The 25011-nt window shown below is 51.6% G+C and overlaps 2 protein-coding genes across 3 annotated transcripts; one reads left to right on the forward strand and one right to left on the reverse strand.

Moving 5' to 3' along the window:
* Nucleotides 1-554: 554 nt before the first annotated feature.
* POMGNT1 (protein O-linked mannose N-acetylglucosaminyltransferase 1 (beta 1,2-)) lies at nucleotides 555-23524 on the reverse strand. 2 transcript variants are annotated; one of them, XM_065889611.1, is made up of 23 exons: nucleotides 23417-23524; nucleotides 22570-22641; nucleotides 8991-9160; nucleotides 8270-8384; nucleotides 8016-8134; nucleotides 7266-7331; nucleotides 7062-7175; nucleotides 6176-6293; nucleotides 5884-5982; nucleotides 5600-5727; nucleotides 5185-5255; nucleotides 4880-4955; nucleotides 4601-4684; nucleotides 4470-4511; nucleotides 4202-4260; nucleotides 3813-3885; nucleotides 3602-3730; nucleotides 3394-3519; nucleotides 2402-2466; nucleotides 2182-2226; nucleotides 1680-1815; nucleotides 1323-1432; nucleotides 555-1223 (listed from the first exon to the last, which is right to left on the reverse strand). In XM_065889611.1, exons 3-23 carry the CDS (start codon nucleotides 9108-9110, stop codon nucleotides 1136-1138), a joined length of 1983 nt encoding a protein of 660 aa, XP_065745683.1. In that variant the 5' UTR covers nucleotides 9111-9160; nucleotides 22570-22641; nucleotides 23417-23524; the 3' UTR covers nucleotides 555-1135. The 2 variants fall into 2 exon arrangements, with proteins under 2 accessions (XP_065745683.1, XP_065745693.1); XM_065889621.1 differs by lacking the exons at nucleotides 22570-22641; nucleotides 23417-23524 and adding an exon at nucleotides 9628-9717.
* Nucleotides 13045-23085, forward strand: LURAP1 (leucine rich adaptor protein 1). The gene is made up of 2 exons (XM_065889633.1): nucleotides 13045-13242; nucleotides 22564-23085. Exons 1-2 carry the CDS (start codon nucleotides 13045-13047, stop codon nucleotides 23083-23085), a joined length of 720 nt encoding a protein of 239 aa, XP_065745705.1.
* Nucleotides 23525-25011: the final 1487 nt, after the last annotated feature.

Genomic DNA, 25011 nt, shown 5'->3' on the forward strand with positions numbered 1-25011 from the left:
GGACCATAGACATCCTTGTTCCTATGTCTCCACCTGCAGCCCAGTCCTCACTTCCTGAATGATGCCCATTCAGCTCTTGTCTCATCCACTTCCTTCCCACCTCCACTATACTCACCTGCTCTCTATCACCGCCACCCCCCATCCCCAGGTATCCCTTTTTACTCTCTCTTGCTCCATTTTTGGGGACAGGTGCCCTGGCCCAGACACGAGCTAGGCAGAAAACAGCCTGATGGTTAATTAAACAGTGGGAATGGGGTATAGGGTGGCCGCTCTGAGCTCAGCCCCAAGTAGGGTGGGGCAAAGGTCAGGCTCTGTTGTTCTAGGGTAAAAACATTGGAGTTTGAGACTTGGGCATCCCCTGCTGGCCAAATGGTCCCAAATGGAAGATAAACCTGTGGAGGACAGTAAAGGTCCATCATGACCATCCTCTCTCCTACCCATCTCTCTCTCTTTCTGTCTCTGTGTGTCTGTCTCACACATACACACACACACACACACACACACACACACACACACACACACACACACACACACGAGTCACAAGATAATCCCCAGAGCTTTTCTCCTTTTTTAATCAATGACCACCTCATCCAGCTTTGGAAATCTGAGAGGAGGCTGAAAGAGGCCTGGTTCAGTGTCTGAGGGTCTCTGAGTGAGTCTGCATCAGCAGGTGGGCCCCTGCTGGGCCTGTCCATGGGTTGGGCACAGCAGTTTCCTGAGTAAGAGCCCGCCCCACCCTCAGGGCAGCACCCCAGTCCAAAAAAAAAATCAAGGCCCTACAGGCTTCCGCCGGTTTCCAAGGCCCTCAGGACAGTCAATAAATAGGTTAGATTCTGAGCCAGGCCTGGGAGGAGGGAGTATACAAAGGGCAGGATCAGCTGCCCAGGGATCCCAAAGATTCCCAGGTACTATCCTGCCCTTTCCCGACAAGGAAGTAAATAAATAGACCTCCAACTCAGGAACAGGGATGTTGGAGCAGGGGAACCCTCCCCTGGGAGTTAGTAATTAAGTCTCATGTTAAAAACAAACCAGCCCCAGCCCCTGAGAGTGTCTACAAAATCCTACAGGATTGGGTGAAGGGCTAGCCTGCCTGGGGGTACACAGTACCCAGCCCTGCAGGGTCCTGGAGGAGGTCTCATGTCTGTTCTGCAGCTCCTGGGGCTCCCTCCTCCTTTGGGGGTGGCTCCAAGAAAATTGGGGTGATTGATGGTGGCTTCTTCATTCTGGGAAGATAACAGGAAAATGAATAGGGAGGAGGTCATTAGCTACGTCCCCTAACCCCACTAGTCTTCCATTTCCAAGGACAGAATAGAGTCACTCACGAGTAGGGGGAGGCTGGGACCCCCACCACCAGAAAGTGGTTCCTCTTCCGAAACAATCTCCACAGGCCCCGGTGGTTGCCACGTACATCCAGGTCCCAGATATGGAGGCACTGGTGGGGGTGGGGTGGGGCAAAGGCAAGAGTCGGAGAGCTGTGGGGAGGGCCCTTGGCCAACCCCCTCTCCTCAGCAGCCTCCTCAGTTTGCAAGAGGTAGCATCTTCAAGAATATGGATTTGTAAAGGGGCTTAGAAGAGAGGCTCTGAGAGTATGAAGAGAAGGTTCTGAGGTGGAAGATTCCAGAAAGGCTCCTTGTATCTTGGGGAGGGGTATTCCTGGGGTAGGTGTGGTATTGAGGCACCTTGGCAAGCTGGGTCCAGGTGGTGAAGTCATCATCCTTCTCCATTCGGATAAAGGCCACATAGGTGTGGCCCTCCGTGTCTGGCAGGAAAGAGTCTTCACAAGGGTTCTTGCTGTGGTCCAGAACCTCAGCTTCACTGTAGCAGGGAGTGGGGGAGAAAGGCCAAGACAGGGCCTACCTCATGAGTGTGTCACACAGGCCCTGTGCTTTTAATGCTCTACTGCTGCCATCTTGGAATTCTTAACATTTGTTGTTTTTTGGCGTTTTTTGGCCGCAGCACATGAGCTCTTAGTTCCCCAACCAGGGATCAAACCCGTGCCCCCTGAATTGGGAGTGTGGAGTCTTAACCACTGGACTGCCAGGGAAGTCCCACTTAATAATGTTTGAACAAGGGAGCTTGGTTTTCATTTTGCAGTGGGCCCCACAAATTATGGGGCCAAGACTCCCAGTATTGACTTCTCCTTACCCCCTGCCTCATATACCCCACTGCCCTAGGCCATACCTGAGCAGCCTGTGAACTTCCACTTCATACGCTTCTTTCTTCAGACTAAAGGAGAAGGAGAAATGGGTCAGGGGAGGGAGTAGCCCCTCAAGGGATGACATGGAGATTGGGGGGCAGCAGGGCTGGGGTAAACACACAGACCGCAGGGCTAGTAGGGCCTGTCAGGCACTGGTTATCAAGGCCCCTAAATATCCTCTCCTTGGCCGTCCCCAGCCCCCACCTGTCCACGTTCCTCAGCTGGACACCTGGAACCGTGTTGAACTTGTGCTTCTTGAAGTAGGCCTCCTGGAATGGACGTGAAGGTGAAAATCAGGGCATTACACTGTCTGGCCCACACCTGCCTGCTGACCCACCACATATCCACGAGGCCCACAAATGAAGTCCTAGATCTATAAAGGTCCCTCTGGCTCCACCATTGCCAGAGAGCTCATGCTCATACTGGCATCTCATGCTACTGACCCCTGAGCTAGTCCTTGCCCCCAGTGGCTCTCCCTGGGCCTGCTGTTCTAGGGCCACAGAAGCCAGGAATGGCCCCTGCAAAGGGACAGGCTGGACTGGGAGGGAGAAAACTGCTATGACTAAGGTACTAAGGGTGAAGGACATGAGGTCACTCCCTGTCCCTCTCGGAGATGAGTGGGGGTCTTGTAGTAATCAGCCCCTGAAGGCCCTTCTGGCTTCTAGGAGGTTCCAAGCTGGAAACTCTCCATTCTTTACACTGGGTTGTCTCAAGGCCTCCCTGGCTATAACTGGGGAGTGGCCCTTTGGACACAGCGATGAAGGGGTGGGGACCTGGGGCCCTCTCTGTTCACTTCAGGCTCAGGCTTAGGCCTCAGCACTTGCAAGGACAGGAGAGGGCAGAGTTTGCTGGGCTGGATGAGTGCGTGGCAGAGGAAATATCCTCCCCACACCCACAGTCTAGTGCTAAAAATAGTAATGATAAAAATAATACCAGCTAATCCTTATATAATGTTTACAGTCCAAAGCATATTATACATATTAACTCATTTAAACCTCATAACCTCACAACCCTATGAGGTAGGAGTATTTTTATCCTCATTTCACAAATAAAGAAACTGAGGCAAAAGAAGGTAAGTAATTTCCCTAAGGCTACACATGGCTAGTGAGTGGCAGAGCTGGGGTCGCTCGAGTCCATGTTCTTGCCCCTTTTACCACACTGTGCCCTATGCCCCAACACCCCTGCCTCCCACTCACATGGAAGTAGCCATTCATGTTGAGGCCAACGATGCCAAAGTGGTAGGATCGGGAAATGTCAGGGATGATGCACTCTCGGCCTCGGCGTTGTTCCGGCATCCGCATCCACATATCCCAGTCCCAGAGCTGGGGGCGTGGAAGACTGAGAGTTACGAGCTTCCAAGCTGGTAGGGGACTTCAGTCCACTCACCCTACCCTGCCAGGGTACCTTTTCCGGTGTGGGCCACTTGGGCTCAAGCTCCTCCTTGTACAAGGACTTCCTGAGCACCCAGCCCAGCCCAGGCATGGTCTCCACGCGGTACAGCAGTGCTGGGTCCTCAGCTGTGTGTTCATACCCCTGGGGACAGGGGGCCGTGATGGGAGGTATTAGCTCAGGGCCTCTACCAACTCCGCAGCTGACCCCTGGCCACTCAGCCTACCTGGTCATTCCAGGCAGAGATACAGTACAGGCTGTCGTCCTCCTCCAACAGGTGGATGGATTGGCTCAGGAAACTGAGAGGCAGGGTCCAGGGGTTCAGGGAGGGGCAAGGACAAACCCAGTCACACAGTGATGCTGGAAGAACTGGAGATGGGACTCCGGAGTCATGCCTCCTTCCCCCAGAGCCCCACTGTCTCCATTCATCCTTTCTACTCTCTACTCCAGCCCCAATCCCCACCAGCCTATCTTTGCTCAGGCTTTTTCCCCACTTTGGAGCTTGCTTCCTCTGGAAAGCTTTCCAAGACCCCTCATTGCCTTCCTCCCTGGAGACCCAGTCATGCACAGAGGCCCTACGCAGCTTGGAGCTGCAAGGAGGGACACTTCCCTCACCTGAAAAAATCCACAGCGATGTCCAGGTCCTCCTCCAGAACCACAGCAAACTTGGCTTCCTGTAGGGGGTGGGGGACAACATGATCCCAAGGGGGACTTTCTCATCCCATCTCTTCCACCTCCATCCCACTTCTCAGGCAGCACTACCCCCATTTTCCACATCAGGAGGATGAGACCCAGAGAGAGAAAGAGCTTGCTATATAATAAGACCAGACTTATGCCCATGTTTCCCCTCTCTAGGTCCAAGAGTTTTGTCTTTACTACTCACCGGAAACAGGTTGAAAGTGGCAGTGAGGCTGGCCTTGTAGTGCTGGGTGGGGAGTAGGAATAGGGCACATGAGCTTTGGGGTGGACAGTGGGGCCCGGTGTCCACCCCTTCCATCCTTGTCTAGGCGGTACCTGAGACACACGGGCGTTCTTGATGCTGATGGGAGTGTGCTGGATGCCCCTCAGACCAAACAGCGCCACCACATCCATCGGCTCCTAAGGGGCATGGCCGCCGGTCATCATGTGAGCCACCCGCCCCCTGCCCACCCCTGCAGGCGCTGACACACCAAGCCCTGCACATTTCAAGGCCCTTGCCCGGGCTGTCTCCCTTGCCAGTCCTCTGTGATCACTGCTACTCAGCACCAGCAACCCTGCACTCTGCTCCACCCAAAGCCCCCAAGCCCTACTCACCTCATAGTAGCCGTCGATGAAAACCGTTATCATCTGGGGAGACACCCCCTGGGCTGAGAGTAGAGAGCGCAGCATCCTGGGGAGCCCAGGGTTGGATTAGGCCTCTTTGTCCCCCCAGATCAGGACTCCCCTGTGCTTACAGATGGGCCCAGATTCTCCACGCTCACCACCAAAGGTGAATGCACCTAGAATCTGTTTCCATTCCGCCCACCTCAAGAGTTCCCCCTGCAGGTACATGAGCCTCGGGTTCCCACCACTGAGCACCCTCCTGTTCAGTGCTGGATACAGCCCCCTTCCAGGCTCACCGGTACAGGTAATTGGGCCGGTTCCCCGCAATGACAGCCACAGGCACATTGAAGACCTTGTTGTCTGGGAGCTGAGGGAGAAATAGTGTTCAGCTCTTGCCTCACTCTCTCTTCAAACTGGGATCCCCACCTGGGGAAGAGTCTTGAGGGAGAGGGAGACTCAAGGGAAAAGGCAGAGGGTCTTCCCTGTCCTGGCCCCTCCACACACTCAGCCCAACTCCAACTCTAGGCCTTTGCTCACATGGCCTGCTCCTTCCCCGCAACCAAGACGCCCCGTCTTTCAGAGCTCAGTATAAATCCTCAGCTCCTGGTTCCCTCCCAGGCTGGGGTAGGGAAAGCCCAACCTGGACCTTTCCTGGGGCCCCTTGCCAAGTTGGGAAGGAGTCCGGGCCTCGCTGCCCAAGGCCCCACTCACTGGGTCAGGGCTGAACTCGATGGGTGTGGGGTCCTTGCAGCTGCACACACTCCCATAGCCCTCGACTTTGCTGCAGAAGCGGTGGCGGCGACGGTTCAGCTCTGTGTCTGCCCAGTGGCACTCTGCTTCTGAGGGAGGGATGAGGTCAACAGGATGAGGGCATGAGGCCAGTGTGGTTTGGAGAACACCAGGCACCCAGTCAAGAATAGAGCCCCGTGAAGAGAACCCAAATGCCTATCCCCAGCCCAGGCACTGCCCTGGAGCCCAGCGCCCGCTAACCCCACCTTCAGCTGAGCTCAGCGGCACATCTGTCTTCAGTAGGACTGGATCCCCCCAGGAGGAGAGGGCAGGTGACTTAGAATGTTTCTCCCCGAGGACAGGACCTGGCAGGGGGCAGAAATGAGGGGCAATGGGGGCCCAGGCTGCAGTTCTGGAGCTTCTTCCCATCTCCCGGCCCACTTTCATCCAGCCTACCACCACCGACTCCTATTTGCCCCCCAGCCCACCCCATCTCCTGGAGTTCTGCTCCTCTCAGCCCCTTAATACTACAGGGCGGATGGCCTATGGTGCTGGCACCTCCTTTTCGTCCCACGAAGGCCCAGGTGTCCCTCCAGCCCAGGGCAGGGCCGGCCTGGCTGCCTAGGCTCCTCAGCAGAGCCTTGGCTGTGTCCTTGAGGTGGAAGGAGCCCTCATCCTGGGAGACCAGAAAAGGTGGTCAGCCTGACTGGCACAGCTCCAGCAGACCTAGCATCAGGGAACACTAACTACATGTCAAGCACCATGTAAAACCTTTTACTTAAATTAGCTCATTAAACTATCACAACAACCCTTTGTGGTTACTATCATTTCACAGATAATTAAAGGCTTAGACAGATTCTGAGAATCACCCAAGGTCACTAGGCTAATTAGTCCTTAACATGATCCCACACAGTCTGCACCTCTGTCCCCTGCTACCTCCTTGCCCTCTTCTCACCACCCTTCTCCTCCCCTCCCTTATTCTACTCCAGCTCCACTGGCAGCCCGGCTGTTCCACACCAAGCACCTTACCAATTCAGGGCCTTTGCACCTGCCATTCTTTCTATCTAGAATGCTCTTCCTCCAGATATTCACATGGCTCACTCCTCACTTCCTCCAGCTTTCTGTGCACAGGTCATGTCCTTACAGAGGCCTCCCCTTTCTAAAATGCACCCCCATCACCCTGTCTCCCTTGCTTAATTTTCTTCTTCACACAAGTTATCTTTTCCTGACATGGTAGGTTTATTTGGCTGCTTTTTGTTGCTCTTGCCCTATTGGTGTAAGCTCCATAAGGGTAGGGACTCTGTCTTGCTCTCCATTGACAAGGATAGGATTGGAACCTGGTCACCTTCCTCCAGAGGCTCTTGCCACTATGCCATATTAGGGGCACAGAATCCAGGGCCATGAGCAGGGGTGTTGGGAACGGGGCCAAGGCAGAGTCACTGACCTTGACGGTGCAGATGAGCACTCGGCCAGGTGCCACCATGTTGAGGAACAGCACCATGGCCTCATCCTCATGAGGCGAGTACGTGTCAAACACCCGCTTTGCCATCACATGGCCCTGGCAGGAGACACACCTCTCATGAGTTAGTGTCACCAGCAAGGAGGGCTCAGCTTTGGCCCTCTAGGTCCCCTACCCCTAGAACCTCACCGTGGCCTGGTTGAGGACGATGACATGGATGCCCCGGCCCTGCTCCCGGGCCTCATCCTCCAGCACCTACAGGGTAGCAGAGACAAGGTCAAACTCTTCACTCTGGCATTTGAGGTCTCTCTGTCTTATGGGCGCTTAAAAAAAACAGCTGCATGAAACAAAACCTCCCCTCCTTCCTCTGCTTCTGTTCACACAGTTCTCTTCCAACCCAGCCTGAAGGCCATCTCTTCCAGGAAGCCTCCATAGCACCTCCATCAAAAGAGATCCCATCTTTCTACAACACCTCCCGACCCCCCCACCAGCTTTCACGACTCTTAGAGCCCTTGACTATCTCAGCCTCATGCTGGAGGTATCACCGTCTAACAGATGGAGCCCCTCAAAGTAGGGCCAGGGCTGACTACCTCCAGGTTCCCAGTGTCCAGGACAAGGCCAAGGCCAAAGAAGGGACCAGGAAATAAATAAATAAATGGGACCACAAAATAAATAAATCACTGAATTAACTGCCTACTAATACTACTGATCACTTTTGATAATATCCCACTACATATAATACATTTCACATACCTTACATTTAATCCTGACAAGCAGAAATCATTAGTCCCAGTCTACAGATGAGGAACTGAGGCCTCCGAAGTCACACAGCTAGAAACTGGCAGAGCTGCAGTTCCCACTCAGGCAGTGGACCCAGAGCCAGCGGACCACACCGTAAGTAGAATGCAGTGACCGTACACTAGACACCAGCCCACTCACCGTAGTGCCGTCCACTGCTACGTACACTTTGCTGCGGCTTGAGTATACCTCCACATCCAGGACCCGTCGGGGACCACTGCCTCTGCGCCGTGGGGACTCCACTCGACCCAGGGCCTCATCTGTGGGTGTGTGACAGGTCATGGAGATAGTCCCTCCAGCAGTGTCTCACCCCTTGGGATCTGCCCACCATTTCAGCCACAGGATCCCAGGGGACGCCCCCTCCACCACCAATCCCATCCTCAGTCTGGTCCTACCATAGTCTTTTTCTGGCTCCGGGTCTTCATTGGCCTCGCTGATTGCTCTCCGCGTGTCCAGGATCAACTTGATGTTGACAATGACGGTCACCAGTAGGAAAAGCACAGCTCCTGTCTGAGGGGAGGGGTGGGGACAACTAAAGAAGGGCACCCCCTAAAGATCACTGTGGGTCTTGCTGAAAGGAGGGCTCTGGCTGAAGTGATGACACAGGGAGAACCTGGGTTTTGCCTCTCTTCCCTCTGTCTGACCAGCTCTACTCCCCCAGACCTGGGTTCAGTTTCATGACCACCTCCTTCAGGGACCCTCCCCTGACCCTTCCCCCTTCATCAGGGCGCTCCCTACCCAGAACTCCTGTATTCTTCCATTTGAGCCTTGATTCCCTTGGTTCCTCCACAATTAGTTCCTAGAGATGGAGCCAGTCCCAGAGAACCACGCTGGGGATCAGAAGACCTGGGTCCTAGCCCTGACTGCCTGACAGGTGTGGGTCCTGGGCAAAGCCTTCCTGATCCAACTTCAGGTTTGTCAGAAGCCTAGGAGGTTGTACTTGGGTTCTGATTCCAGAACTCTGGACCCAACCCACTACCTGGTAGGGACATGAGACAGAGAGGTTTCCCACCCTCTTTCCAGGGTGGGGGCAGCCAAGGTAGGTCCCAGTACCCACAGTCTAGGCTGGGGTAAAGCTGGGAGGGAGCCCCTAGGAGGTATGGGACACCTCTATACCTGACAGAATCTCCGCAGGGCCCGCTGGTTGGTCAGTTTATACTTCCAGGTAAGATACCAGCTCCGCTTTTTCCGAGCCCCAAAGGGCTTGATGAGGGGGCTGGGCTTCCAGTCGTCCATGCCGGATTGGGGGGTCACCACTGTCCTGGCCAACCCATGCCTTCAGGAATCTGAGGAGACCAGAGGGTCACGTGGGGTAAAGTTTTCCTCCCAAAGTCTGATGCTTTCTTGGGGAGATGAAGGAGGACCCCCCAGTAACCCATCCTTGCAGCATCCATGCTGTGTGACCTGGGAAAAGTGGCTCAACTTCTCTGGAAAGGAAACCTTCAGAGGGGTCAGATCACCTGGAAACTCCCCTGGGGCTGGGGAAACTGACAGGACTGCCCATTGTCCCAAGGCTGGAGGCCAAATAATCGGCTCTTAAGGCTCATCAATCCCTAAAAGAACCAAGCCCCAGGCCTTCCTAGTCCTAGGGTGAGCGAAGGGCAGCGACCCCCCCCCATTCTCCACCCCCTTCCGCCCTCGCCCCCTCCTATCTGGCCCTGCTCTTCTCCTCCCGCGCCTTGGGCCGCCCCAGCACTCGGGGACCCGCCCCGGCCATGCCACCCCTCCCGGACCCCCGCCCAGAGACACTCACGGCTCAGGGGGCCCGGGCCCCGCTCGGGCCCCGCTCGGGCCCGCACTGCTCGGCCCGGCGCTCCGCGGCCTCCGCCTCCTCCATGCCGCTCGCGGCCCCGCCCCGGCCCGGGCGGCCCGCCTCCCCGCTTCCGCCGCCGCCGCCGCCGCGGGGTGAGAGGGCGGCGGGAGGCGCTTAGGGCGGCGGCTGGTGTCTTCCCGCAGCGAGTAGCGGTAATGCTCGGTGCCTCGGCCGCCTTGCAGCTGGCTGGCCGGGTGGGCGGCTGGGGGAGAGCAGCTTCCCCGCTCCCAACACTGCGTGGTGGCAAACCCGATTGGGGTCGGAGTCCTAGAGCCTTGGAGTAGACCGCAGGGCACGCCAGGGTCAGAGGGGCTACAGGCCTCGGACCCAGATACCCCTCCCTTTGCCTGGGCAAGGCTGCACCCAGGTCTAGAGCATGCGAGGCCACTGCAGACTACGGGGGAATTAAAAACCTGGTTCTACCACCCACCTAGACTTTGGGCAAGTCACTTCACGTCTCAGCCTAGGTTCTCTTCTCTGTGAAATGAGTATGACCTCATATGACACTCCCTGGCAGTCACTGTTCTAAGTAAGCATCTTACTATATTAACTAATTTAATTCCACAACAACTCCATGAGGTAGGTACTGTTACTATCCCAATCTTTTAGACAAAGAAAATGAGGCCCAATATCACGAAGTTGGTAAAGCTAGAATTCAAACCCAGGCAGCCTGGCTCCAGATTCCACTCTTAACCCCTCACTATACTGACAATAATAACACAGAGTTTAACACACGCGAAGCACTTAGCTTAACACAGTGGTTCTCAAACTTCAGCTTGCATCAGAATCACTTGGAGGACTTGTTAAAACAGATTGCTGGGCCCCATTCTTAGAGTTTTTGATTCAGGAGTCTGGGGCAGAGCAGAACACTGCATTTCGAAAAAGTTTCTAGGTGATGGTGATGCTTATTTGAAGTGAGTGGGTAGCCATGGCACAGTTTTAGGCAGGGAAGCAACATAATCCAACTTAAGAGAACATTTACTGTTTTGTGGATAACAGATGAAAGGGAGACGGAAGAAGCCAGAAGATAGATTTTTTTTGAGCTCTCCATATTCCATCTGCTTCCTGAAATGGTGGGATGGTATCCCCCAAATGTTAACAGTGCTTGTCTCAGTAGTTGAGGCAATCAGTGATTTCTCCTAATAAGTATGTGTTAGAATAGAAGAAATCCCAACACATTTTAAAAAGGCATTTTAGAAAGGTGTCCCGCAGGGTTCCTCCCTGACCCTCTTCTCTCCTCAAACTCACTCTCCACAGAAGATCTTATCCACTCTCATGAGCTCTCTGACCATCTAGATTCCTAAACTCATATCTGTAGACTTAACCTTTCTCCTGAGCTCCAGGCGGACCTGTGTTCAACTACCAGCTGGGCATTCTCATAGGTCCCTCCAATTCAACATAGCTCCTGCTAGAATCAACTCTTCTCACTCCCAGTCCTCTTCTTGTGTTCCCTTCCTTCATGAATGGCATCAGATCAAACAGCTGGGAGTCACCCTCGATTCCTTGTCTCTCTCCAGCAACCAGTCCAGGTCTGTTTGCTCACCATTGTATTCTTTGTACCACATACAACGGCTAGAACATAGGAGATTCTCCATAATATTTTTTGAAATCATTCGTTTTCTGGACAAATATTTATCAAATGCCAGTATAAACAAATGAATGTTACTGGTCACCAAGTCTTGTCAATCTTACCTCCTAAAGAGTCCTCCTCCATTCAGGTCTAATTCTTTTCCAACCTTACCACCAGCCGCTGTCCAGGCCATTTTAGTTTCTTGTCTTCTAGCTGGTCTCCATGACTCCAGATTTTTACCCCTTTAATTCTTTCTCCTTGCAAAATCCAGAGTATTTTTTCAAAAAGGCAAATCTGTTTTGTAAATCTCTGATTTAAAACCCTTCCATGGTTCAAGGCATACTAAGGAAAAGTATTTTACTTAAAATTACAAAGGTAACAAGCTAAAAAATAATGATAGAAATGTATAGGGCCAATGGAAGAAGGAAGTACAGAGTGTGAGGTAGATCTTATTTATCATAATAGGAAGTCAGTAGACAATGTTTAAAATTAAGACATAGTGGTATAAGTCTATTGTGGAGTTATGAGTATAAACACCAGGAAAAAATAGCTGAAAGTGGTTGCCTCTGGGGAGTGGGACTAGAGGTGGGAAAGAATAGGTTGCTGTAACTATCTTTTCATTATAAATCCTTCTGTAACCATGGGCTGGAATTACTTGGATTAAAAACCAAAATCAAGGGGCTTCCCTGGTGGCGCAGTGGTTGGGAGTCCGCCTGCCGATGCAGGGGACACGGGTTCGTGACCCGGTCCGCGAAGATCCCACATGCTGCGGAGCGGCTGGGCCCGTGAGCCATGGCCGCTGAGCCTGCGCGTCCAGAGCCTGTGCTCCGCAATGGGAGAGGCCACAACAGTGAGAGGCCCGCGTACCGCAAAAAAAAAAGAAAAAGAAACCAAAATCAAGCCAAAACATAAAATGCTTTTTAGGGATCATCATTGCCCATAGAATAAAATCCCAGCACCTTAGAACCATCTTTTATAACCTTGTTACTCAAAGTGTGGTCCCTGGACCAGCAGCATGGGAGCTTGTTAGAAATGCAGAATCTCAGGCCCCACCCCAGAGTTACCGAATTGTAATCCGCATTTTAACGATTCCCAGATAATTCATGTATGCGCAGTCAAGTTTAAGAAGCATCACTTTACAAGATCAAGCATGATGTAGCCCTCTTCGGCTTCAATACCGGCTGCTCCTTTAGTCTAAATTCAGTGGCTACACTGGATGTGTGTGTATCAGTGGCTAGCTAAATTCCAAGCACTGTTTTAGATCCAGCTCCTCTACTCCAGGAAGCCTTCCAAAACCCTCTGTAGTTCTGTTACCAATGTTCCTTAAAATCCCACTTCCCTAACTGAGGATGCTTAACGTCACTCAGCAAACATTCATTGGGCACCTGCTGAGTGCCTGGCTGGACTAAGTGCCAGAGTCAGGAGAAGGCGCTGAGCGCTTTCAGGTGCATATCCAGCATCGCCCAGCCTCACCCATTCCGGAGCCAGTGTCAGGAGAAGGCGCTGAGCTCTTTCAGGTGCACATCCAGCATCGCCCAGCCTCACCCATTCCGGAGCCAGAGGTGTGTGCGCAGCACTCGAATGTACACACACACACACACACACACACACACACACACACACCCTCTGCGCGGCTTTTCTGAGTGTTACGGCGCCCTCCTCCCGCCCCCACACAGCGCGGGCGGGGACCCACCGGTTCCGCTCTGCACTAGCTGCTGTGAAAGGAGGACCCCTGCGAGCGGGATCCCGGCGTCCGGTCGCCCAACCCTGTTCAGGCTTAGGCCCGCATGGAGGGGACTGCGGAGTCCCAGACGCCTGACCTGCGAGACGTGGAGGGCAAGGTGGGCAGGAAGACCCCTGAAGGGCTGCTCCGCGGGCTGCGAGGCGAGTGGGAGCCGGGAACCTCTGGCGCCCTGCTGCTCCCGGGGGCGCCTAGCACTGGCCACAGCCTGGGGGACAAGATCATGGCGCTGAGGATGGAGCTGGTGAGTGTGGGCTACACGGGCCAGGGTCACGGAGTCTCCAGCATGGGGCCGGAAGGGATGGACTCGCGTCCCCAGAGTTGGGCTGGAGAGGAGGGAGTTAAAATTCCCCACCTAAGTCCTCAGGATTCCTATCAGATCAATCTTTAAGCCCTGGGGTCCATTAATTGCATTCCCCAGGAAGGGTGAGTGGAGTACTGATGGGCCCTGAGCACTTGGGGTGGGAGGCGCTGGGTTTTTTCAGTTTTTTTTTTTTTTGCCAAATAATTGGGAGGGGAGAGGTGAGGATTGGGAAGCACTGAGAACCTAGCACAGCACAAATCTTCCCCCTCTCCCCTCACTTTGGGGCCACCTCTGCCCCCAGCCACCATTATAGGGCAACCAGTTTTTTCTCCTCTTGCAAACTGGGCCCGGGGTTTGTTCCTCAGAGGCTCCAGTATCCACCACAACACTCAGCACAGAAGAGATGTGGGTGAAAACTGCCTGGGCTAGAGCCACTAAAAACATCCTCTTTCCCCAACGTTCCCCCACACCCACTTAAAATATTTGAAAGTTCCTAGAACCTTAGCAGACACAGAGTAGCAGCACCTGCCGTGTTGGTCCCATCACTGCAGACTCAGTCTCCTTCCTACCAACCCCCAAGTACACTGGATATTTGCATCTCATCTGCACTTCCTTGGGGAGAAGAGAAGAAAACAGGCACCCAACCCCTTCCCTGTTGCTGCTGGTCTAGATTCAGAGCCAAAAGGGCAGTTGGGGCCTCCCAGGCTCCCTAGGGCCCTGGTTCTGTTGAAGGGGGTGATTTACACCTGCCACCACTTTGCGGCCAATTCTAGGGAACTGAGGAATTGCCAGCCACTTTCTGGCACAGAACCAGGAGCCCACAGTGAGTGTGTCAGCTAACAGGTCTTCCTGGAGCCCCACTGTGCCCAACTCTGTGCCAGGCTGAGGGGTGTGTGTGTGTGTGTGTGTGTGTGTGTAGGGGGTGCCTTTGGGAGGGAGGTCATGGGCGCTACCTGACAGCCTGAGAGGCTGGGAGGAGAGATTTGTGGGCAAAGCAATCAGGAAAGGCTCCCTGGGGGAAGGATTTTTTTTTTTTTTTTTTTTTTTTTTCCTGGGGGAAGGATTTGAATGCCATATGTGCACTTGGCCTTGAAGATTGGAAGCTATTGCCAAATTCTCCAGAGTAGGGCTGTAACTGTGCCCACCTAAGGGAGGGGTCTGGCTTTGCCTCACTGTACAAACTTTAGCTCAGGGCCCAGAAAGAGCTAACTTAGAATGTCTTGCTTTGGAAACTAACTTTCACCAAGTGCATGTGCCAGGTATCATGCTGAACATTTTACAAGATATTCTCTTAGTCCTCACAGAGACTTATTAGGTATGTGATACTTTATAGATGAAGAAACTGAGGCACAGAGAGGTTAAGTAACTGCCCAAGTCATACAGAAAGTAAAAAGCAGAGCCAGGCTTTGAACCCAGGTGATTTGCCTACACTTTACATCTTCACTGTTGAGACCTGCTTTGTGCCAGATGCATTAAATGCCTTTCATGTCACTGGAGTGAGAAAAGCAGTCATTATTTTCCCATTTCACAGAGCAAACATGCTTGCAGGTGTTAAGGGGCTTGCCTGAGCTCATACTGGGAGGAGCCGTGCCTAGTCGCTCTGGCTCTCTTTTCTCTCTTTGGTGCAGATTACCTGTTCATAAACTTTAAGGGGTACATTTTAATTTTGATTGGGTCTCTCTGCATTCCTGACCTAGCCTGGCTTGGGGCCCGAGGCTGCCCACGAAGAACTCAAGGGAGGGAGCCTTCTGGGGTCCAGCACAGGGAGAGGCTCCCTATGTGCCCCACGGATTCCTACTCCATTCCTTTCTCCCTCCTCAGCAGAGGTATCTTAGGTTTCTTTATGCACTCTGCCCTACACACTGGGTGGCACCCAGGGGGACAAGGGTGGGGCAGGGGGTTTCCCCTGGAGCCGCTTGTGGCAGAACTAGTCCAAGCCCTCTAAGTACTGTCCTTCAACTGTCCCTCACTCAGCTTTCCTGCAGGGAGGGGGCAGGCCTGCCCTTGAGGCCAAGGTCATCACTGCCTCTAAGCCTCTCCCTCCCCTACTACTCCCTCCCCAAAAGTTGACTGAACCAGACAGACTCGGGGATTTGTGGGAAGGGGAAACAATGGCAACTTCCCCTACTTAATCCTCCCACCCAGAGAACTGTTGCTATGACAACCCACCCCCACAGAGCAGTTTGAGAAAAAGCTTTAGGCAAGGAGAGAGAAGGCATGGGTTCAAGTCCTGGCCCTGCTCCTGAATAATTTTGTGATCTTGAGCAGAGCCCTGACTCTCTTGGCCTCAGTTTTTCTACCTCCTGGGGGAGAGGGCGAGGGGAGAGAGGGGTAACAATAGTCTGGGAATCTCATTCTAAAACCAGGGAGCTAGGACTGAGATCTGTAGGCTTTTATCCCAGGGCTTCATTTAGATTGAGCCATGAGTGAGCCATACTTGTGATCTTAGGGCTGGTCAGAGGGTTTGGTGTGTACATGTTAAGGGGAAGAATGGGGAACCTGAATCCCCCTGGGAAGAGAATTGGGTTGGAGTGGCCTCTGAGGCTGCATCTCTCCTGAGCTGTTTATCCCCTTTCTGTTTCCAAAGAGATGGTGTGAAATGACTGTTTCTTTTTCTGGCAAGAAAGCCTTGCTTTCTTCTATTCTGGGCAGTGATGCTGTCACAGTCAGGGAATCCCACTGTCACAGGACTATAGAATCTGGTCCTCAGATTCATTTGCCGCCAACATGATAAAACCCAGCCCCCTGAACCCTGGGACCAGCAGAGGGACCAAGGATTGTAAAGACAAGAGAATCATAGAACTGAATCTGACCTACCCAATCCTAGGCTAAGCACCATAAACGAACTGGGCAGGACCTGCTGCTCCAGGGAGCTCATAGTCTGGGTTAAGGAAGAGAGAGACAGACTAGCCACTCTGGCACAGGTGCTGTTGGAACTCAGGGAGGACTTCCTGGAAGAGTCTTCATTATAGAGTGACATGGTCAGATTTGTGCTCTGGAAAGGCACAACTGAACTGGAGAAGACAAGCTGTTTCTTCTGGTTGGAATGACTCTCCATGGCTTTGTCTGGCTAAGTCCCACATGACCTTCAAGTCTCAGCTCATGTCCTTTATTCTAGGAAGCATTTCCTGACTACTCTGGTTATGGTCCTCTAGGTACCCACAGCTCTCTGTGCAGCATTTGCATCCCCTGGCATTTTCTGCACTGAATTTTTTTTTTTTTTTTTTTTTTTTTTTGTGGTACGCGGGCCTCTCACTGCCGTGGCCTCTCCCGTTGCGGAGCACAGGCTCCCGACGCGCAGGCCCAGCGGCCATGGCTCACGGGCCCAGCCGCTCCGTGGCATGTGGGATCTTCCCAGACCGGGGCACGAACCCGCGTCCTCTGCATCGGCAGGCAGACTCCCAACCACTGCGCCACCAGGGAAGCCTTTTCTGCACTGAATTTTAAGTGCTTGTGTCATTGTCTTATCTTAACCCACTAGACTGTGAACTCTCTGAGGGCAAGAAATGGTCTTTTCTTGCTTTATCTACACAATGCCATGCCTATAAGAAACACTCAATAAATATTGTTCCATGACTGAATGGCTTAATTCCACCTTAAGGAAGTGTAGGGAAGACTTCCTAGAGGAGGTGGCATTTGAGTTGTGCCTTGAATAAAGTCAGTGGGAATTCCAGTTCAAGATGGCACATTAAACACATGCGTTTACCTCCATTCCCCCCTGAAACTCCACTAAAAGCCAGTAGAAAGATTATTTTTAAAGCTGTGAAGCCATTATGACAAGAACAGGAGAGAATATGACAGGAACAAAATTTTGGAAGCCGAAAGCAGAAGGAAGAGTAGTAACTAACTTAGTAGACTTGAAAAAAGCTGAATTCCAAGCCAGCAATGAGGAGAGTTGAAAAGCAACCCATTTTGCACCTCAAAGGTCTCAGGAGTTGGTCTCAGATATTTCTAGATCTGAGGGTGCAAATAGAGCTGAACACAAAAGGGTTGATGAATGTCTGTTTAAGGATCATACTCGGGGGCTTCCCTGGTGGTGCAGTGGTTGGGAATCCGCCTGCCAATGCAGGGGACATGGGTTCGAGCCCTGGTCCAGGAAGGTCCCACGTGCTGCAGAGCAACTAAGCCTGTGTGCCACAACTACTGAGTCTGTGCTCTAGGGCCCATGAGCCACAGCTGCTGAGCCTGTGCGCCTAGAACCTGTGCTCCGCAACAAGAGAAGCCACCGCAATGAGAAGCCCACACACCACAACGAAGAGTAGCCCCCACTCACCGCAACCCGAGAAAGCCCACGTGCAGCAACAAAGACCTAACGCAGCCAAAAATAAATAAATTAAAAAAAAATACTGGTTTTCATTTATATTAGTGATATAAAATTGGGAAAAAAAAAAGAAGAATCATACTCAGGGGACTTCCCTGGTGGTCCAGTGGTAAAGAATCCACCTTACAATGCAGGGGACTTAGGTTCAATCCCTGCTCAGGGAACTAAGATCCCACATGCCGCAGGGCAACTAAGCCCGCGCACCACGACTGCTGAGCTCCCGCACCTCAACGAGAGAGCCCACATGCTGCAAACTACAGAGCCCACGCACTCTGGAGCCCACGCACCACAACTAGAGAGAGAAAACCCATGTGCCACAACTAGAGAGAAGCTTGCACGCCGCAACGAAGAGCCCGCATGCTGCAACTGAAGACCCGATGCAGCCAAAAATAAATTAAATAAACAAATAAAAAATCTTAAAAAAAAAGAAAATATTAAAAAAAAGGGACTTCCCTGGTGGCAGAGTGGTTAAGAATCCACCTGCCAATGCAGGGCACACGGGTTTGATCTCTGATCCGGGAAGATCCGACATGCCGCAGAGCAGCTAAGGCTGTGCGCCACAGCTACAGAACCTGCACTCTAGAGCCCGTGAGCCACAACTGCTGAAGCCTACATGCCTAGAGACCATGCTCTGCAACAAGAGGAGCCACCGCAATGAGAAGCCTGCACACTGCAACGAAGAGTAGCCCTGACTAGCCGCAACTAGAGAAAGCCTGCGTGCAGCAACGAAGACCCAACGCAGCCAAAAATAAATAAATAAATAAAATTTTTTTTAAAAAAAGCATCATACTTGGGACTTCCCTGGTGTTCCAGTGGTTAAGAATCCATCTCGGGGCTTCCCTGGTGGTGCAGTGGTTGAGAATCTGCCTGCTAATGCAGGGGACACGGGTTCGAGCCCTGGTCTGGGAGGATCCCACATGCCGCGGAGCAACTAGGCCCGTGAGCCACAACTACTGAGCCTGCGCATCTGGAGCCTGTGCTCCGCAACAAGAGAGGCTGCGATAGTGAGAGGCCCGTGCACCGCGATGAAGAGTGGCCCCCGCTTGCCAAAACTAGAGAAAGCCCTTGCACAGAAAGCCCAACACAGCAAAAATAAATAAATTAATTAATAAACTCCTACCCCCAACATCTTAAAAAAAGAATCCATCTTGCAATGCAGAGGACGCCAGTTCAATCCCTGATCGGGGAACTAAGATCCCACATGCCGCGGGGCAACTAAGCCCGTGCACCACAACTAGAGAGCTTATGTGCTATGGAGCCTGCATGCCACAGCTAGAGAGAAACCCGCACACTGCAACGAAGAGCCCGCGCCGCAATCAAAGATCCTGGCGTGTCACATCTAACACCTGACGCATCCAAAAACTAAATAAATAAAATACTAAAAAAAAAAAGAATCATACTCTAAGAATCCCTCCCCAACTGGGCAACCAAGTGCCCAGAACTCCTTTATCATCGCAGAAAACTGGAAATGTAAGTTTTGGAAAGAATAGAACAGAAGGAAGGGAGGAAGGGGAAGGGAAGAAAACTGGAAGGCAGGAAGGAAGAGAGGGAGGGAGGGAAGGAGGGAAGGAAGGAGGAAAGAGGAAAGGAAGGGGGGAGAAAACAAAGCAGGAGAAGCATTTTTAGTATGAAAAATTTTGTTTAATACATTTAGTTTGGTCATGGACTACATGGTTTCACTGTTAATAAATTTGTCCCCAGCACGAAATAATTGAAGATGATCTCTTTTATCCTGTGCCATTAATAGTCTGTGCAGTCTGTGGTACTTCAGTTATTTATGTCCACATCTCCTTACTGAAACTGTAAGCTTCTGTTAAGCAGGGAGAGTTTCTCCATTATCTTTGTAATTATTAGAAAATCCAGGTACCCAATAATCATTTGTTTAATTGAAGTCAACAAATATTCTTCCAAATGTTGTGATGTTCTTCCAAAAACACAAATAATTTCAGGTACAAAATTTTCTGTGCTTATGCCATAGTAGATAAGTTAACCATAGTAATATGTAAAGCCAAATAGCTACCATTTATTGATTAGTGAATACTTGTCAGGCAGTATGCTATGCCTGTTAATGCTCCTTCTATTTCTGAAAATAAACCTTTAAATTAGATAGTATCCTCTTTTTACAATGAAGAAATGATGGTTTAAAGGGAAAAAAATTCCAATTTCATATGACTCATTAATGGCAAAACTGAAACTTGAATCCAGGTCTCTTTAATTCCAGTGCCTATATTTTTCTCAGTGTACAAAGTTGGTCTGATTTCTGGCTTATCACTGTAGGTGTGACTAAAGCAGTTATTTCCTGAATAATTCAATAAACATTTATCAAGTAATATATATTTAAAAAATAATAGAACCAAAGGTCTCCAGGTTGGGAGACACCAAGCAAAGTTTGAGAGCAAGAGGGATTAAATTAAAATATACTAAATACTATGTAATACCCCTCCCAGCCTTTCCCTTACTTGGCTCCCAGAACATTGGCAGCTTTGCTTACATTATACTCTCTAGATGCGTATAATATAGTGAATGTGATGAACCCAAGAAAAAAAAAAACACACACACACACACACACACACGCAAGGTACTACCTACAGGCCTTACCAATCAAACATCCTAGCAAAATAACCCTTAGTGAGGTTCAGAGCTGGCAAGCCTCAGGCACAGAGAGTTTCCAATCAGCTTTTTAGAGACCACTCTGAAGTATAAGCAGCAGCTAAAGATTGTAAGACATCTGATGAAGCCCTTTAACTATATAGACCTATACAAACAGAAAAAAGCGACTTGAATAAAATGGAGATAATTCAGGGAGATAAGAACTTAAACAATCATTAATTATATCCTTAAAGAGATGAGATAATATTGCAGCCATGAACAAAAACAGGAAGTTATTAAAAAAACATTCAGAGAGGGCTTCCCTGGTGGCGCAGTGGTTGGGAGTCTGCCTGCCGATGCAGGGGACACGGGTTCGTGCCCCGGTCCGGGAGGATCCCACATGCCGCGGAGTGGCTGGGCCCGTGAGCCATGGCCGCTGAGCCTGTGCGTCCGGAGCCTGTGCTCCGCAATGGGAGAGGCCATAACAGTGAGAGGCCCGCGTGCCAAAAAAAAAAAAAAAATCAATAAGTAGTTATTTGGGAACTAGAAGGTAAGTACCAAAATAAACAGCTAAAAAAGTGATAGTAGCTGTCTTTGGAAAGTGGGATTTAGGACTAGGATGGGGGAACTGTTGCTTTTCATAATAAATCTTTGAGAACTGTTTGCTTCTTTAATCTATGTGCATCTATAACTTTTATTAAAAGTAAAGGTAGGGAATTCCCTGGTGGCGCAATGGATAGGACTCTGCACTCCCAATGCAGGGGGCCCAGGTTCGATCCCTGGTCAGGGAGCTAGATCCCACATGCATGGCGCAACTAAGAGTTTGCATGCCACAACTAAGGAGCCTGCATGCTGCAGCTAAGGAGCTGGCAAGCCGCAACTAAGGAGCCAGCGAGCCACAACTAAGGAGCCTGCCTGCTGCAACTAAGGAGCCAGCAAGCCACAACTAAGGAGCCTGCCTGCTGCAACTAAGACCTGGTGCAACCAAATAAATAAATATTTTTTTAAAAAAAAGGTAAACCTAGGACTTCCCTGGCAGTCCAGTGGTTGACACTCTAGGCTTCCACTACAGAGGCTGCAGGTTTGGTCTCTGGTCGGGGAGCTGGGATCCCACATGCTGCACAGTGTGGCCAAAAAAAAAAAAAAAGTAAAGCTAAATAAAATGAAATTTTAAAAGTTGTGTGTGGCAGGACCTGGGGTTCCCACAGAAATATCCTAGAGGTGAAGTTAGAGGGATGGGCAAGAGCTGTATTATGACAGGCTTTTGAAGACCTGCTGCTAAAGTGCTTAGATTTTATTCTCTAAGAGCAGTGCAAAGCCTGAAAAGGTTCTTGAGCAAGGGAGCGACAAGTTCACACTTGTGCTTGGGGAAGATAACTCAGTGCATCTGAGCTAGAAGGGACCCTAGAGATTACCCAGTAAGTCAAACTTACTCCCAGTGCAGACAAGGAGACTGGTGTATAGTAGAGGGAAGCCCCGAATTCCCAGCCAGTGAGATTCTGACCCTTTGAAGCTCTAGCCAACCCTTCCCTTCCACAGCAGCTGCTACCAACATCCTGAAGGAGGACCAGGTTAGTGCCTTCTTTACCCCCCCAGCTCCTGCCTCATTTTGGCCCAGTCTACTTCCCAATTAACACTTGGCTGCCTATCAGGCTACTCTTTGAACAGGGGATTTTTTTTGTGTGTGGTACGCGGGCCTCTCACTGTGTGGCCTCTCCCGTTGCGGAGCACAGACAGGTTCTGGACGCGCAGGCTCAGCAGCCATGGCTCACGGGCCTAGCCGCCCCGCGGCATGTGGGATCTTCCCGGACCAGGGCACGAACCCGTGTCCCCTGCATCGGCAGGCGGACCGTCAACCACTGCGCCACCAGGGAAGCCCCAGGCTACTCTTCGGATGACTGCTTCTAAGTCTTACTGGTGAATCTGGACTGGTTCAATAGTTAATACCCTATCTGTGAAGTTCAAATCTCAGTAGGATTGGATTTTAATACTTAACACTTACTGAGATTTTACTCTGTACCAGGCACAGTGCTCAGTGCCTAAAAAACAACATCACAGAATTCTCCCGGCCACCCTGTGAGGTGACTGACCTAACCCTATTTCACAAACAAGGAAACCCAGGCTCAAAGAAGGTAAGAAAGTTGCCCACAGTCATATAGCTAATCAGTTGTAGGGCTGAGATTTTAAACAGCAGTCTCTCTGCTTCTAAAGCCTACACTCCAAACCATTCTATTTCCATGCTTCTTGAAAGTGAAGCATAGTTGTTTGGATCACAAGGTAGAGGCCTCTAGAAACATTGCGGAAACCCGTGGCCCAGAACCTGGAACTGATTCCTTCTCCCACTCCCCTAGGCTTACCTGCGAGCCATCGATGTGAAGATCCTACAGCAGCTGGTGACCTTGAACGAGGGCATTGAGGCAGTGCGCTGGCTGTTGGAGGAGCGGGGGACATTGACCAGCCACTGCAGCAGCCTCACCAGCAGCCAATATAGCCTGACAGGCGGGAGCCCAGGCCGTTCAAGGCGAGGCAGCTGGGACAGCCTCCCAGACACCAGCTCCACTGACCGACTGGACAGTGTCTCCATTGGCAGCTTCCTGGACACAGTGGCCCCCAGTGAGCTGGATGAACAGGGCCCCCCCGGGGCTCCCCGTCCCGAGATGGACTGGGCAAAGGCTATACCCGGGGGGGAGAGGGCCAGGACTGAGGTGGACCTGACAGCCACCAGGCTAGGAAGCTTGAGGGCTGTGTGGAAGCCCCCAGGGGAGGGGCTCCAAGGTGGACCTCCTGAGCCACCAGAGGATGAGAGTACAAAGCTGGGCTTTGAGACCCACTGGTACTGGGGCCAGTGCCAGGATGATGTGACCTTCCTGTAACAACTCTTCCACCCTTTTGTACTCCTATGGCTCTTTCATCGCTAGGCCCTGGTCTCCCTCAAATTTATTCTCCCTCAATCTGGGATTAGGAAGAGGCTGCATTGAAATCAGTTACCATGGATACCTGGCCTCACCATCTGGTCCCTGGGGAGGCTCTGCCTTTATCCTTCAATTATTGGGTCCCTAGAGCTATTTTCATGGATACATTGACTCTAGAGGCTTGACCTGTGGCTCCAGGTGTGATGGTATCTCTTCCCCTTTCCTCCCAACTGGGATTTGATGGTTTAGCATCCCTGCGAGATCACTGATGAAGAGATGGGGGTATAATTGCCTCACCCAACATCTAGGAGCCTTGGCTCCCCTCTTGGCCAAGATGGAGGATTGTGGAGGGACATGGACATTCAAGGCCAACCCTCCATGGATTGGCCCTCCCAGAAGCCTTTGGGGTTGGTAGAGCCACCCCTTCCTGTCTGGTGAGTGATGTCATTTCCTGCCAGGATGGATTAGCCTTTCTGTACCAGTCTTTTAGTGATGATAGATCAGTATAGGGGTGTCTGAGCCCCTGCTGCTAAGTGAAACCATATCATTTATTCTCCCTACCATTACTTCTTGTGAATGGGAACATGCCACCCTCCTCGCAGGAAGGTTTCTCAGTCAGATGTCTGTACTTCTTCTCAGAGAGGTTCTTAGTATTTAAACAGGGAGTTCTCATTTTATCCTAGGGATTCTCACTTCCTCTCTGACCACACGCCTGTCTGCTGCCAGCATTCCTATATCTGTGCTTTTAGGGAGGAAACTGGCAGGAGCCTCCACCTACAGCTCTCAAAAGTCTGCTTGGCCTGCCCTGCCACAGTCCCCTGTCTTACTCTGTCCCTGGGTTGCCCCCATTCTTGTATTCTGGCTCCAAATCTGTCCGCCAGGAGGTTCAGCCTTTGTGTCTCCACACCTTCTCGGTTTCCACTTTGGGCCTCAGACCTTTTATATGCAGATGAGTCCCTCAGCCTTCTCTCTCCAACGCTGATGGGAGCCAGAGGGAGGAGAAGCTTGGGATGTACCAGAATCTCCAAAAGGGGGAGGTATCTTCTCAGATCTTGTGATTCCCCTGCCCCCATCCTGCCCCAGACCTTCCACCATTTGGTTACTAGGATGCCAGCCTGAAGCCAGGACACAAGGAATCCCCTTGTCTAGGTTACAATGGGGGGTGTGGCAGAGAAAGACAGAGGCTCTTTGGTCCTAGGGCCCACATCCCGGGAGGGGGGAGAATAGGAGGGAAAAGCTGCTTTCCTTCCTCCCTTAGAGCAAGCTTTAGACTCCCTGGACCTGCTGAGGGAGCAGGGCACTGGCTCTGGGCCTGGGTCCCAGGGCCCTAGTGAATTACACCAAAGGAGGGACTCAGGGAACCTGCCAACCTGGGGCTCAGGGAGGGGACAGGCCCAGAGAGAGGGAGGGGACAAAGGCTGTGGCTGATGTCAGAATATGAATGATTGGAGGTTAACCCTTTGAACCCCAGGTAACTGCCCCTATGTTGGTCCCTGTCTTTCCAGGGCCCTGAAACTAGATTATTGGAAGGCAAAAAGGAGAAAAAAGGATGTCAGGTGAGCCTTGCCTATTTGCTGTGCCCTCGTGAGTTGGAGGAGTCTTCCTCAAATCCTGGAATAACTCCTGCAATTTCTCTACTGTTCATTCTATGCTGAGGAAGGGACAGAAGCCAAGTTGATTATCTCCAGTTCCCCTAAACTCCTCAAGTCTGGTTCTGCAACCCCCCACCCCAATCCTTTTGGGGCAATACATTTCCTCCTCTCCTCTCAAAGTGATTGAAATCTCTAAAGAATATCTGTAAGTCTCTTCTTTGCTGCCCACCAGCCCTCTCCTTACCCCTCTAGGTCTTGGGGCTCCTGACCTCCCCTCAGGCTGGGAATTCAAATA

This window comes from Phocoena phocoena, chromosome 1 (assembly GCF_963924675.1).
Source record: "Phocoena phocoena chromosome 1, mPhoPho1.1, whole genome shotgun sequence".
Classification (NCBI taxonomy): domain Eukaryota; kingdom Metazoa; phylum Chordata; class Mammalia; order Artiodactyla; family Phocoenidae; genus Phocoena; species Phocoena phocoena.

Coding starts and splice junctions, on each gene's coding strand:
- LURAP1 (XM_065889633.1), top strand. CDS start 13,045: ATGGAGGGGACTGCGGAGTCCCAGACGCCTGACCTGCGAGACGTGGAG. Junction 13,243..22,563: donor TGGCGCTGAGGATGGAGCTG/GTGAGTGTGGGC, acceptor CCACTCCCCTAG/GCTTACCTGCGAGCCATCGA.
- POMGNT1 (XM_065889611.1), bottom strand. CDS start 9,110: ATGGACGACTGGAAGCCCAGCCCCCTCATCAAGCCCTTTGGGGCTCGG. Junction 5,983..6,175: donor CTTCGTGGGACGAAAAGGAG/GTGCCAGCACCA, acceptor GCCCCCTGCCAG/GTCCTGTCCTCGGGGAGAAA. Junction 3,520..3,601: donor AGTGGCCCACACCGGAAAAG/GTACCCTGGCAG, acceptor CCACGCCCCCAG/CTCTGGGACTGGGATATGTG.